Below are 15,466 nucleotides of genomic sequence, written 5' to 3' on the forward strand. Positions count from 1 at the left end.
CATATGCTATGTGCTATTAAAATTTTTAACTTCTAGTTTTATAATGCTATTTGAATGTTAAAAAAAATTTGTGTTTGCTTCAGTCCATCTGGGGAGAAAGGATGTAGGCCTATGTCAGTACAAACATCCTAAGGGAGCTAATTCTTGTTACTTTGCAGACATTTTATGAAACAAGCAGTTGAGACAGGGAGCAGTGTTGGAATGGAAAGAGGGAGACTTGCCAATAACATATTAAGAAGTAGTGCAAGTAGAGGAGTAGGGACAGAATCAAGAATGCAGAGACATTTAAGGAGAAAGTGGACATTTAACCTTAAAAAATTTAAATATATTTTTTTATTAATATAAGGGAAATACAAATGGCCAATCAATACTAAAAAGATTCAAAAGCAGCTTAATTTAAAAAGCACAAAGAGATTCTGGCTTGAAATGTCAAATTCTCTATGTTTTTGTGGTTGCTGAGCTAAACAATGTGATTCTTGAGTTTACAAATTTAAAAACTGTCACTGAAAGTTTAAGGTGTCTGCTGTCTTTCTGAAATCAAATTTATAGTATCTCAGAAATCCCTAGGTAGTGAAACAGTGGTGACCCGGAAGTAAAGAGGTTGGTTTGAAATTGTGGTGAGTCACAAGGATTTCAGAGAAGAGTCAGTATGCAGAAAGCCATAAAACAAGGTTAGTGGACTTCAACAGCACATTTACTCTCTAAAAAGTAATCTCAGGTGTGGTGAATTTTCAAGATCAGATTATCATCATTTTGATCTTCAGTCACTGATACTTTTTTAAAAAGTAACTTTCTTTTATTGACTGAAAAATATAGTTTTATAAACAAACCTATATATGTGTGTGTATATATAACATATATGTTATATATAAATATATCATCACAGAGGTTTGGAGGTATAATGATAGCACTTAAGTCTGAGTCTGTATTGGACAAATAACCCTGATGCTTTTTAAATGATGTGGAAGTTACATTTCTTTGCCTCTTTATTTGGATGGTGGTATGGTTTGTCAAATCACTGAACTTGTGCAACGGTGGCAAGGAAATTACCTGAGATGTCTTGTATTACTGTGCTTTAGCCAGGTGAATAGAGCTTAAATTATAAAAAATAAAGATGAAAGCACAAGAAGTGTAAGTTCATGCTGCCCACTTCTAAGAGAACTTTTGTTCTTCACTGCTACGTAACATAATACCAGTGATTCCTAAGGGGCTTAAATTAGTTCTGTGGGTTGTAAACCTGAGTTACTAGTGTCCATGTTCATCTAAGATCTTTATTCTCTTAATGTTCTTGATCCTACTGAGATGTTTCAGTATGCAAAGATACTGCAATGTTGACATCCAAGACAAAAGCTATAATCATGTGTATAGTGGACATCATGAACAAACTGTCACGCTCTTCAGAAACAAAAAGAGAAAGTGGAAATGGAGTATGTAGATTATAGAATCCTTTCACAAAGGTTAGTAATAACAGAAGAGAGGAAATTAGTTTCTCTCTTCTTTAGGGAGTCTTCAGGACTATTCTCCCTAAACCTGTACTACTTTGCGTTTGTTGATGTCCATATTACAGGGAAGAACTAAAGGCCAAACTTTATTAAGTATTTAAGGGAGGCTCTGAGGTTTCATGTTCAGTCCAGGGATGTGCTCATACTTGCCCCCAACAGGGTGTTAATGGTGTCACTCCTCAGTGTTTCCTTGTCTATTATTTTTACCACCACTTCAAAAATTATTTAAATCATTCCCAATTTTAATGATCACACCAGAATATCATGACAACAGACCAAAACAAACAACCCCTCAAAACAGCCTTCCCACTCCAAAAGAAAATATTTCATAGTCTTTTTTTTTCCTCAAATTAGGATTGATTGCTTATAATCTGCACATAGCACAGCTCCCACTTAAAATAACGGAAATGGCTTACAGCATTTCAATGGAATTGGTTTATTAATCTATTTTTAAAGCTTTTATCTTCAACTCCTCCAAAGGGTGTATTTGTGTGTGTGGGAGCCTGTTAATATATCAACTGTTTACTTCCTTCTCGCCCAAGAACATTTCTGTTGGTGTGGTAGAGGGGCAGGAAGGAACAACGCAAGTGTCACCGCCCTATGGCGTCTTTCCAGAGCTCCCACTCTGCTCTGTGTGCCTGCTGCACACCAACACACTTCTGTCACAACACTGTATTGATTTAGTTACATGCCAGGCTTCCTAACTGGGCTGCAGGTTTCTTGAGGGAAGAGATCAGAGCTCTAGCTCATTTTGGTTTCTCCACAGCTGTGTCCTGGGTTGGATATATACAATTGACTCAATACATGGGGAGCTCTTATACACTGTTGGTGGGAGTGCAAATGAGTACAGCCATTATGCAGAACAGTATGGAGTTTCTTCCAAAAGCTAGAAACAGAACTACCATGTGACCTAGCAATCCCACTACTGGATCTATAGCCAAAGGAAATGAAATCAGAACTCCCAATATGGGAGACATCAGTACTCCCATATTTATCACAGCACTGTTCACAATAGCTAAGACATGAAATCAATCTAGGTGCTCATCAACAGGTAAGTGGATAAAGAAAATGTAGTTCATATACACAATGGAATACTACCCAGTCAGTCATAAAAAAGAACAAAATCCTGTTGTTTATGACAACACAGATGAACTTGTAGAAAATTGTATCTAGTGAAACCAAACACAGAAAGACAAATAATGCATGATCTCACTATATATGGAATCTAAAAAAGCTGATCTTATAGACCAGAGTAGAATGGTAGTTACCACGGGCTTGGGTGGCTCTGGGGAGGGGAGATAGGGAGACATTGATCAAAGAACTAATTAAGTTAGCTAGAAGGCAGCAGGAGTTGGGGGAATGTCCAGAATAGACAAATTTATAGAGACAGAAAGCAGATAAGCGATTTCCTGCCTGGAGTAGTGGGAGAGAAACTGGGAATGACTACTGGGGAATACTTAAGAATTTCTTTCTTGGGTGATGAAAATGTCCTAAAATTGATTGTAGTGATCATTGCACAACTCTGTGAACGTATTAAAAACCATTTTAGACTGGCCGTAAGTAGGAAGATCAGGCTCCCAGCTGGGCCCCAAGCAAAAATCAAGACCCTATCTGAAAAAGAGAACCTAAAAGCAAAATGGGCTGGAGGCTCAAGTGGTAGATAAGGATGGGAGTTCAAAATCCCAGTACTGCCAAAACAAATAAAAACAAAGCTCAATAGGTGATTAGACAACATCATTGAATTTATTTTGAGAGATAGGGCCTTACTATGTACATCAGGCTGGCCTGGAACTTGTGTTCCTCCTGCCTCAGTCTCTTGAATGTTACGATTTAATCTGATTTTTTAATACTTTTGAAAACCCCCTTTAAAAATAAATGTTTATTTCAAAAGCCGCTTAGATAAAACACTAAGCTTACATTGTACCTGGCACACAGTGAGTACTCAATAAATGTTTTTTTGAATGAATATCTAATACTTAGACACCACAATGTGAAAGTTTGGAAGTAAGGAAAGTTCTGGAAGTAAGGAAAGCCACAAAATAAGCTATGACACATCTTTCTCAGTGCAAATTGTCTGAAGTGTTTGGAAGCTGTTCAAACAAAAGGTGAAATCCAAAATTCACGTTCCTTTTAAAGAAAAACATGTTCCTGAAAATAGTTTCGGCTTGTAGGGGATCATACGGGGGTTTTTTAGTGTCAGAAGTGGTAGGTATATTTTGTGATGGGTTTTACATCTTTTTATAGAAGATACACTATGAGTAAGGAGGACCAATTGTTAACATCCATAGTGGTTTAACTCTTTATAAAGCAATTTTCTTATTATCTTTTCTGGGCTTCACCACTTCCCCTTGAGTACATTATCAACATCCTCATTTTACAGATTAGGAAACTGAGTTTACTAAATCTGCTCTGCGGTCCTCTAGGGAATGGCGCAGGGAGACTGCTGTTACTAAAGAAAAATTATTGTGTTACTTAATAAAACAAATGTTCCCCCACCCCCCTTTTTCTTTTGTCCGTGCTGGGGATCCAACCCAGGGCCTCCAGCACGCTAGCAAGGAGCTCTGACACTGAGCCACCTCTCCAGTCCCCCAAACGAAGTTGTTATTGAAGTCTGCTGCAAGAAGAGTCATGACCTGCAATAGGGGAAATAAATTAAGCTTAACTCAGAAAACACTAAGTACAGTTGGGGATTTGTAGCCAAGTGGACAAATGAGGCTAATGGGGTCAGTGGAAAGTTACTAAGAGGAAACATCACATCAAGGGCAGGGGGATTCTTGCTAAAGGCAAGCCAAGGACAGACATTAGAGGTGGGAGGATAAACTCGTTAAGATATTACGTATTAAAATATCAAGAATGATAATGATCAGACAACAACAGTGGAAGAATGACTTAGCAGGATTCTTGTTAAAACTGGGCTCAGCTAGGACAGACAGAAGACCAAAGTAAAGGGCCAACAAGAGAAGAGGGCTAGCTTGGAGTTTGGTCCATGTGTACGTCTGTCACCGTCTCCCCAGATCTCTTTACTACTCATCCCCATGGACGAAGTCGGAGGTGGCAGGCTCTGGGATCACGAGGGAGCCCTGCTTGCCTCTGAAAGCAGCCCTGACCAGCAGCTGGGGACAAAACGGCCAAGTTCCTGGGAGACCACCGAGAAACGCCGCGTCGGGAGAGAAATCTCCTGACGACACAACAAGCCCCGCCCCTCCAGCCAGCGCCCAACCTCACGGAGGGCTCCGCAGGTCGGCGAGGCGGGCCGTCGGCTCTGATTGGCTGCCCGCCGGCATGGGGTTTCCCCGGCTCCGCCCCTGCCGCGCGCGGGCCCGTCCCGCGCAGCCGGCGGGAGGGGCCCGAGTCCGCGTTCCTCCTCCCTACCGGTCCTCATCCTTAAAGCACGAGTCCGCACGCCCCGCCTGTTGAAGAGGGCTCCGGGATCGGGACAGCCAGTAGCCAGGGAAGGCCAGGGCCGACCCAGAAGGACTTGAGGCAACAGAGTTGCCGCGGCTGGCACGCAAGCGCCTCGGTCGCCGACTGAGCGTTTGCGGGAGTTGTGAGGGGAGGGGTCCCGGGCGCCATTGCTGGCTGTCGGAGCGCCGCCGAGCCCCAGTCCGCCCTCGGCTGCTCTCCTCAGTCCGGGAGGAGCCATCGACAGCCCTTGGGCTGGGCTCTAGAACACGGCGTCTCGGCCGCCAGCCCGCAGCTCCGTGTGCCGCCCGCAGCCCAGGGGGAGACCATGTTTGACAAGACGCGGCTGCCGTACGTGGCCCTCGATGTGCTCTGCGTGTTGCTGGGTACGTACGCGCCGCCGGCCCGAGGGGCGTGTGCGCGCGGGCGCGGGAGGGGTGCGCCTGGATGCGGGCCGGGGTCTTGTGGGCGGGGACTCCTGCGGAGCCGCGGAGGGTGGGTGGGTGTGCTTGACGCGTGCGTGCGTGTGCGTGCGCCACTGCGGGGCGAGACGCGGGGGGCGGCCTCCGCAGCTCGGGACCCCGCTTTGCAGCCTGCACCCCGGCTCCCGTGTGGTCGCCACTGCCTGCCTGTCGCCTGCTGGTCTGCTGAGCCCAGCCCTGCTAGATCGCTGGCTGTTCACGCCTCTGCGCTGCGTCCCTTGCTCCTGTCTTCTGTTGTCCACCGTAGCTGGCAGGGTGGGCGCTTCCCTTTCCACTGGAAAACGTCCTGGTCACTGGCCCATCAGGTTCCGTAGCGAAACTGGAGGTTCTCAGCAGCAGGCGCCAGTGTCTGCTTTATCTTCCTTGTGGGAAACAGTTGGATTTTTTCAGCTATAAAAGGCTAGGACGTTCCTAATTAGAAGGTTGTTCCAGGTTGTAAATTGTCAGGTTGCAAGTTGGGACGAGGATGCCCAGTTTCTGCCTTGCAGATCCGAAGAAGCTTGCTTTTGGGTAGGGTGTTGTGTGTGTCCTAGATCTGTTGCCTTCTCTGCGCAGGCCGACCTTGCCATGGTGTAGCTTTCCATCTCTGGTGACAGCCCTGCAAGGAGCGCTAGACATTGTCCAGCTGCGGCAGATACGATGTTTTCTTCCTCTAGCGAAGAAGACTGCCATTCTTGTTGCCAGGTGCTCCTTCCTTTTGATGAGAAAGAATTGAATTATCTGGATTAAGAAATAGGCGTTGGAAGGAGGGGCTTTCACCTTTAAAATATGTGTTGGGACAGGCAGCTACGCTGTGAACTGTTTACGTTACGGAAAACATCAAGACCTGCTGGAAGTTTGGATAGTGCAGCTCGCGTTTAATCTAAGAAGTAGTCTTGGCAAATTCTCATCCGAGATGCAAGTCTGCATAATGGCTTCTCAGAGAAGAGAGGAAATTACCCCAGTTTTAACTAAGTGGTTCCTGAATGTTCTCCTCTCTTGCTTCCAACCTGCCCTTTTTGGTGCTTACAATCTCGATCAGTTCTTACAAATTCTGTTACTTGTTTTTAGGAAAAATTCTTGTCTGTTTTCTATGAAGCTTCTTTATTGTTTACCAGAACACTTCTTTTGAAGCTCCACAGTGATTTTTTAGAAATTAAGTGTAGGATAGGAGAAGGGGATACAGGTTAGATCACTCTTCAGGCCATGCATGATGGTTCATGCTTGTAATCCCTGCACTTGGAAGACTAAGGGCAGGAATCAGGTCAGCCTGGGCTGCATAGTGAGATCCTGGTTCAAAAAAAACCAGTCTTTATAGAAACACAATCTTTTCTGATGTCAAAGTGTTAAAAATTACATTAAAATAAATTTATTTGCAATGAAAAGTTAATGTTTGGTAAAGACGTTAAAAGTATATTTTAACTTGGAGTCAATGAAACTGTGTTAAAATTTTAGTGAAGGGAGAGGAAGTAATTTGGATAATTTTAATGTATCACCACCACATATTGTATACTATCAGAATTATATATCAGCTTCCCCTTTTATGAACATGTGGGAGTTATTAAATTATAAAATATGATGCTTTTTCTATCTAATGGGGAGGGATAAAATGTAATATATGCTTGCTCTTAGGTAGCTTAAGCTAAAGTTACTAAAAACAAAACCATACACTTGATCTGTATTTTTTAAAAAAATTCATGTATAATGTGGGAATCTATATGCAGTAACGTTTTATAAATTATAAATTCTCGTATTCTCAATAAGATGCAAACATCACACGATTGCCCTGTGGAGGTTAGTGTAATTTTATTCCTACTTTGACCTTACAGTTTCAGAAATATGATGACTTTAAAAAAGAAATTTAAAATGTCTTTTGGAAATAGCTTCCCTTAGAGATGTATGCATTAAGTTTGTTTTGGAAATGACATCATCTATTTGAAACATAGTTTATCTGTTTTCATGTTACTGAAGTTTCTTTTTAAAGTAATTCAGTGTATAGTCAAGATAATCCCTTACTTCCTTTACACTGACTGCTTTAATTAGATACCTAAGATGACTTTAGATTTAACATTGTCGGTTCTCCATTACAAATAGCAATAAAGGTACAGAAGATACAAAACTTTTTTCACACTGGCTTTTGGAAGACATACGTTTTTATAGCAAACTCATTGTTTTCCAGTAGAGTCTACTAAGGCTTGTATTAAATTTGGTTTTTATTCACCTTATGGTGGCAGAAGATTGGTAGCCTAAAACCATGGTAGCTCGATGAGGGTTATCAATTTGGTCTTAACTTTCCTTTTTCATTAGAGCATCTACAGGTAAGAGTTGACTACAACAGCAGAAAGATGATTAAGCACTTTGTAAGTACAGGGTTATGTGAAAGTGATTCATAATTGCAATGTGACTGCGTTCTAGATTATGTTAATGACCACCCCAGCATCATTCTGGTTATCCACTTTAATATGATGATGTTATGTGATTTTGTTACACAAGGACTTTATAATTTTACCAAGGGTGATGTCTTTTGAAGTGATCTGGAAACATGCTCGATCTCTCTCCCTCTCCCTCTCCCTCTTTGTGTTTATGTCCCTACATCTTGTTTATCATCAGTGGGCAACATGAATTCTTCTCTATACATACCAAAACAAATCATTAGCTCCTTCAGTGGATCTGGTAAATCCTTGGAAAACAGATGAGAATTTTGAGAGATCTGTATTTAATTATTTTCTGAAGTGAAGTATAGTCTTACCATCTTGCTCTGGTTCTTTTGATGAATGGGTCTATGATTGTAGACAAGGCCATATACATTGTCTGAGTGCATGAAAAAAGCTACTTTATGGAGACAGAGGGTGGGATGAAACACTGGCTATGTTTTAGCCAGTGTATTAAACCATGTCTTGAATACAGCTTATTAGTGTTTAATTGCTAAGGGTCATTCCATATTTTAGCCAACTAATGGATACTAAGTCCATTAATTGATTCAGTGTACATCGATTGAAGGCCAGCTTTGTACCTTGTTATATGCTAGGGATACAAAAATGTAGGACAATTCTTGCTATACAAGAGCTCAGAGTCTATTGAAGGAGAAACAAACAAGGTTACACTGCATTCTGAGAAGTACAGTAGTGTAGGTATGGAATAGATGTCCTTGGACCCAGAGAAGGGCCTTGCCTTGGATCTGTTCCATTATAGAGAAATAGCTCATCTCTTTATTCTTAGAGATGCAGAAATGTCAAAAGTTACTTAGAATTACTATTAGACTCTCCCCCACCCCCTTCTTCAGCTTAATCTACCTGCTAATGACTTATTTACAGGCAGCCCCATGATGTCTAGAATATTTAGATGGAACTGGCAAAACCTTCTCTTTCTCTGTGCCTGTATTTTGGTGTGTGGCAATCATTTAGAATACCTTTCTGTGCCACATATTCTCCATTTGCTCTTCCAGACCTTTTCTTCATTCTGCTTCTGTCCTCTGGGAAGCAACTTGTATGGGCTACCTCCACTGAGCCCTTGCCTTTGGAAAAGCCAGTTGGATTTTCTGTTGCAAGGGCTATTCTGTGAGTAGGTCGTAACTCCTGTTCAGCAGCCCTCTCTGCCTGCAAGGTACAGTTACAGCTCTGGGTTCTGATAACCTTTCTTTGGCCCTCTTTAAATCTAGAGGTGATAATGGGTTACCTGAGGATATGCTACCATCGTTAGCTGCTTTCCCCAAATCCTACCTGCATCTTTGAAAATGGTTCCTTTACTAAATTCTCTTGAATATCTCATTCGCAGTCCTTTTTTTTTTTTTTTAGCCAGAAGATGACTACTGATTATACTCATCTATGTCCAAAACAGAATTGAGGTAACCTTACCTTTTTGCACTAGACTCCAATTATAGTGGCCCTTAATAGCAGATGCCCTTGGGCCCCATGTTGGCTTTCTTAGGAGGGAACAGGTTATGGTTTCCTTAGCATGCTCCAAATGTGGTATCACCCATTATGCCAACTCAAAGTCATTAGGAATAGAATGAAATCTGGCAGCAGAAACATTGGCTGTCAACACTTGGTGGTTGTGGAATCCTTGTTACTTGTTACCCCAGTAATTATCTCAACATGGATGTTGTGTGTAATCACCATAATGCTGACATCATTCTACCCCATAAGTATACCCCTAGGGAGTCGTGCCTTTCCTAATCCCAGTCTGGGTCCCTTCAAGAGAAGAACCAAAAGTAAAAAGATTTTGGGAAGATGCACATTTGCTAAATAGCCTCCAGCATTTTGTGCCTTCCCTTTTTACTTAGTGTTGATTTTCTTATTCACTTATTTAGCAAACACTTGTCGACTGTCTAGTATTGTCAGGCACTGAAAATAAAGATAAGTAAATAAACAAATAGGACACTTTGCCTATGACTACTTGCCACTTCAGCTTCTACTAACTTCAATTAAGAACATTTATTTTGCTTCTGATATAAGTTTGCTAGTTTTCTTTTCTTTTTTTTTTTGTGATACTGGGATTTGAACTCAGGGCCTCATTCTTGCTAGGCAGGTTCTACTTGAGCCAATCCCACAGGCCTTTTTGCTTTATTTTTCTAACAAGTTCTCTCTTTTATGTCTGGATTGGCCTGGACCGCAGTCTTCCTATTTATTTTTCCCACATAGCTGGGATGACAGGTGCATGCCACTATACCCAGTTCAAGATGGGGTCTTGAGAATGTTTTTTTGTTTGAGTTGCCTCGAACCATGATCTTTCCAATCTCTACCTTTTGAGTAAGCTGAGATTATAGGTGTGAACCATTGTGCCCGGCCTAGTTTTGTTTCTTTAATTTTTCTTATTGCTTCCAGCCATATAGAAAGGAATTTCAAAAAATGAATAAATATTTGTTAAACTGGCATATTCTTGGGTCAGACTGGAATCTTGTTGCAAGGTTTTTTCTTTAAATGGATTCTTTGGCATAAAAGTGAAGGGGTGGAAGAAACTGTCACTGTTTTGCTCTAGTTGGTTTAATACAGTTGAGTTTTAACTTAAAATTTACCTTGTTTGGAATCGATTATGGAAATGTTCAGAGAACTTTCCCCATATATTTTATGGAATGTAAATTCTTCCTTTATATTCTCTTTGAATTAGCTCCTTTTTGGAATCTCACAGCCATGCTATGAATATTTTTTTCAATCTCTTTCTCATTTAGTCATTTTTGGCTGAACTCTACCAAAGTTTCTGATATGTTAGTAAGTTTAGGGAATTATTTTGATTCTTTTGGGTAAGAAATTGAAGTTTAAATTATTAATATTTACCCTCCTAAAAGAAGTAGTTGGTAACAAAAGTTACTTAATTCTCAGATTTTAAGTGTGCTAGTGTTAACATGAAGTTTTAATTTTTCTGGAAAAGAATTTGTTATTTGCCTACTTCCCTATAGTTTCAATGCCTTAATTCCACATTTAGGATGGAAATACACAGTCTGAACAATAGCTAATTAGAGATTGTATAGGTATATAGGTATAGTCTTGTCTCTTTGGTGGTTTTTTTTTTTTTTTTGACTATATGTGGGTTTAAACGCAGAGCCTCTTGATAGGCAGGCACTCTACAACTTGAGCCATGCTCCAGCCTTATTTTCTTTTCTAGAAGGCATTTACCATCTAGAGATTATGAATGGTGGTTTACAAGCTTTAGTGCTTTTTCTGAGCTCTTGTTCTTTCTCCTTTTATCTTTTTTTTTCTTCCTTTCCACTTCATTTCCTTTTACTTTCTTTTTCACCTTCAACCTTTAGGTTTAAAGTTCAGATTACTTTAGGCAGAGGTTTTTTTTTTTTTTAACTTAACTGTAGCTAATCTAAAATTGAGAATGTTCTTTAAAAACTAGTTTTTTTCTTTAAAACCTTAGAGACAACATAGTCTAGCTGTGGATTTGGAACCTAAACCTGTAGATTTAAATTCCGTCTCCAACATTGACTAACTGTGTGACCTTGGAAATGTTTCATTCTGTGCCTGTTTCCTCAGCTGTGTTATGGTAAAAGTACCTATTTCACATGGTAGTTGCCAGACTTACATGAGTCAATATGTAAAGTACTTATAGAAGTTCTATATGCTTATATATATATATATGTTAAGTAAAATAATACTTTATAGTCTTACCAGCTATAGCATAATAATTACATTAATTGTAGTAACATCAACTAGTTTTGTATTAGGGACAGAAACCCAGACTTTAAAGCATTTCCTGTGAGTACTCATGAGATACCTTTGAAACCTGGTGTTTTTAGTCATGTGTAAAAACCACATATATCATCTCCAAGTAGTGGTAATTCCAGGTGTGGTGGAAGTTGATCTGTATAGGTCTGTGGTAGAGTATAATTAGGTAAATGGAAAAACTGTTACTTTATACAGTGATAAGTCCTGAATTTCACCTTATTCCAGAAAGTGAGAATTAGCTACACCTTCACTATTTTTATTACCCAGGTCTTGGGAATGGCTTGTTTTAATATTCCAAAGACTTTGGAGTGACTGTAATTGTACCTTCTCATTTGTATAAATCCTGTTATTTGAATTTCTCTCGTCAGTTAAATAAGCAGTAAAGAAAAACTCATATAATACCTCTCCATACCCTCTCTTCCTGTTACCTTTGTTTTTCAAATATTTATTTTGATGTTATGTTAGCCTGAACTTGCTTTTACATTGTGTGAATGCAGTGTTAAGTGTTTGTGCATCATCTTTCATTTATTTATTGAGCACATCAAGTGCTTAGCACAATGGTAGGAGCTGAAAATACTTGTGTGAAAAGGATAGGTGAATCCTCTGTGTAAATGTATGACAATTCCAGAGGTTTGTAAAGGCTATAAAAGAATTAAAACAAGGTTATGACAGAGTGAGACTTTGGGGAATGGCAGTCTCAAGGATGGCTTCTTTGAGGAAAGGATATTTTAATTGAGAGATCCTTGCATTGAGATTTAAGGAGGAAAAGGAGTTGATCATGGAGGACCTGGGGGAGGGAAGGAGAGGATTCCAGGCATAGGGTCAAGCAGATGTTGAGGAACAAAGGAGGAAAGGGTATTTCCTAACAGAAAAGAGGCCAATGTGACTGGATTAAGGTATGCATCCACATTTTTTGTTTGTTTTTATTTTCTTGGTGCTGGGGATCGAACCCAGAGCCTCATTTATGCAGAAAGCACTCTCTCACTCTCTCTTTTGGTGGTACTGTTGAACTCTGAGCTTCACACTCTCAGCTATTTTTGCTAACCTTGATCCTCCTACCTGTGCGTCTCACATGGGATTACAAGTGTGTGTCATCACGCCTAATTTATTTGTTGAGTTGGAGGATCATTTAGTGATAAATAAGTTTATTATAATTAATAAGTTTTATATATTCTATTTTTTTGGGGTACTGAGTTTTGAACTCACTTCATGAGGCTAGGGCTTCATGCTTGCTAAGCAGGTACTCTACCACGTCAGCCATACCTTAGCCCTTTTTGCTCTGGTATTGGAGATAGGGATTTTGCTTTTTGCCCAGGCTGGCCTGTATCATGATCCTCCCAATCTCAGCCTCCCAAGTAGCTAGGATTACAGGAGCGAGCCACCAGTGCCCAGCTTCCATGTATTTTTCTTTGGGAGGGAATGATGGGGTTTGAACTCAGGGCCTACACCTTCAGCCACTCCCCCAACCCTTTTTTTTTGTGAAGGGTTTTTTCAGGATAGAGTCTTGCAAACTTTGCTGGGTCTGGCTTTGAACTGCAATTCTCCTGATCGTTGCCTTCTGAGTACCTAGGATTGCAGGCATGAGGCACTGGCACCTGGCCTTCCATGTATTCTTAATAGTGAATTTTGTAATCTTCATTTCTAAACATCAGAGGGGCTGATGATAACAGCTGACATTTGTTTAGTGTTCTCCAGGCCTTGTGTGGTGTGAGTAGTTGTTCAGCAGCTTGCTTCTTTCCCTTCTGTAGCTGATGGAACTGAGGTAGAGTAGTTGAGAAACTCACCCAAATTAATCCAGCTAAGAAGTAGTGTGGATCAGGAGCACATTTTTGTGGATTAAACTTCTGAATACTGATTAACTGGTCCAGATTTGGGCAAGGTTGTAATGAGTAGAGAAGATGAGGAAGTAGGGGTTGGGGAATTAGTTGGTTTTATAAAAGCAGTGATTATTGTAGGTGGCTCCAGTGTTTTATGATTATCTTGATCCTGTTTAGTGATGATGTAATTCCAGAGTCATTTTTCACTTATCACATTGTGAGCATGAATCTGCTGTCTAAAAGAGTCACTTTAGGGAGGGGGTGGGAGGAGGGAGGAGAAATGACCCAAACATTATATTCACATATGAATAAAAGAAAAAAAAGAGTCACTTTAATTTTTCATAATTCAAACTTCTAATAACTATCAAGAATTTGCAACAAGGGTAACTCATTGGGAATGTACCTGAGGAGGTAACTGATTTGTCCTGTTCAGTAACATGCCTTTAGCCTTTTTCTTCAAATAACATTGTTGTTGCAGGCATTCCTCCTAAGCAGTCACAGTCTTCCTGTGTGTGTTTTAAGTGAGTCATGTGTATAGTGTTCAGAGTCACCTTTGGCAAGGCATTCCAACAGATATAGTTAGAACCTCGTGGTTTAGTCCTAAGTTGTCACTGGTTGGAAATGTTTCCTGAGTCTTTTTGAGGATGAGGTGTCCAGGAAATTGACATATAGGAAATGTGCAGCGGAGGAGTTCTGCAGTTAATTGGCAGCTTGTTAAGCCAGGTTCTGTTTTGCCTTTTGGTTCATTTCCATCAGCAGTAGAAGAGATGGATTGGCTGCTTAGGTGTCAGAAAGGGAAATGAGAAGAGAAGGAAATCATCATTTATTGAAGGTCTGTAATGTGCCTTTGGTAAGTATTTTACATAAACTTATGTAATAGCATAAAACTCTGAAGTGTATTGTATTACACTCCTTTTATGCTCATACTACTGGGGATATAGAAATGATTGGAAAAATAAAATCCATGAATCTCTAATAGCCCTTGCTTACTGTAGAAGACAAGCCTCCAAGAAATTATAATACTGTGTGGTAAATTATTGAATGGCTGTTATGTCCTAGCACTGAGATTACAGTGAGTGAATCAAGGTCTCCATCTTCAAGAAGTACACAAGCCTTGTAAGGGGAGATAAATAGATATTTAAATGAAGCCTATTTTTATTTTGAAGCAATTTTCCTTTAAAGCAGAATTAATGTAAAGTTTTGGGAACATTACTTTTGCCTAGTACTAAATTCTAAAAATGGTTCCTGGAGAAAGTTCAGGATATTAATTCATACATACTACTCTATCTTGGGTACTTAGAACGTATATGGCACATGGTAGGTATTCAGATATTTGTTATATGATGAATAGGCAATATACTTGAGTCAGCTACTCTCCAGATTTGATTTAGCTCCATCTGTTACTATCTCTGTAATATTGGGCAGGTCACTTCAACTTCTTATGAGTTTCCTCATCTAATGAGGAAAAAGATGATGCTAATAGTGTCTTCCTCATAGTGCTGTGAAATCAGATGAGATAATGTGTGAGACAATGTTTGAGTCACGTTTAGCATAGTATCACTACTACTTCCTGCAGTAGGCACTCAAATGTTGCTGTTGTTAGCATTATTAAGCTAATAAGCCAATTTTGTATCACTGACACACATGATATTTGAATGTGATTTCGTGTGCAGGTGACTTTTCTTTTGGAACATTATTTAGTGTAGTCCTGATTACAATTTAAACAGCATTGAAGATGGAATCTGGTTCGTATTTTCAGTTTCTAGTCCCCAGGTTACTGGGAAATGTTGGGTTGCTTCTAACCTGTTTCTGGAATCAGATACTTCATTGTACTTCTGATTGTATTTCTAGGTGAATAGCATTGTCACAGTTCATAGACAAAGTACTCGAATGTGTGTGGTTTGAGAGAGAACAGATAACTAGAAATAGGAATAAACAAAGGTGTTTGTGATGGGGATGGCATGGTTTGAATAGTCGTAACTTCTGTTAGATCTCAGCTCCTAAAACATTTTTTGTTTTGTTAATATAAACTGGTTGAGAGCTAACTTAAAGTATAGGTTCAATGAGCTAAAAATATCAGTCTGTTTATAACTTCTTTGAATCAATAAGAATTTTTG

At 40.0% G+C, this 15,466-nt stretch overlaps 1 protein-coding gene across 7 annotated transcripts in view; it reads left to right on the plus strand.

Annotated features, from left to right (window-relative positions):
• The first annotated feature begins 5,154 nt into the window (after window positions 1-5,154).
• The window catches only part of Plpp1 (phospholipid phosphatase 1), a 98,294-nt gene continuing 87,982 nt past the window's right edge, over window positions 5,155-15,466 (plus strand). For 2 of the 7 annotated variants that reach the window (XM_074077494.1, XM_020171959.2), the window contains exon 1: window positions 5,155-5,290. In XM_074077494.1, the coding sequence (XP_073933595.1) occupies window positions 5,233-5,290 (58 nt within the window). In that variant the 5' untranslated portion in view covers window positions 5,155-5,232. Of the gene's footprint in view, window positions 5,291-5,346; window positions 5,642-5,661; window positions 9,210-15,466 lie in introns of those variants that run through there. The other 5 variants (XM_074077493.1, XM_020171949.2, XM_074077495.1 and 2 more) reach the window with 4 other exon arrangements.

The sequence above is a fragment of the Castor canadensis genome, chromosome 6 (genome assembly GCF_047511655.1).
Source record: "Castor canadensis chromosome 6, mCasCan1.hap1v2, whole genome shotgun sequence".
Classification (NCBI taxonomy): domain Eukaryota; kingdom Metazoa; phylum Chordata; class Mammalia; order Rodentia; family Castoridae; genus Castor; species Castor canadensis.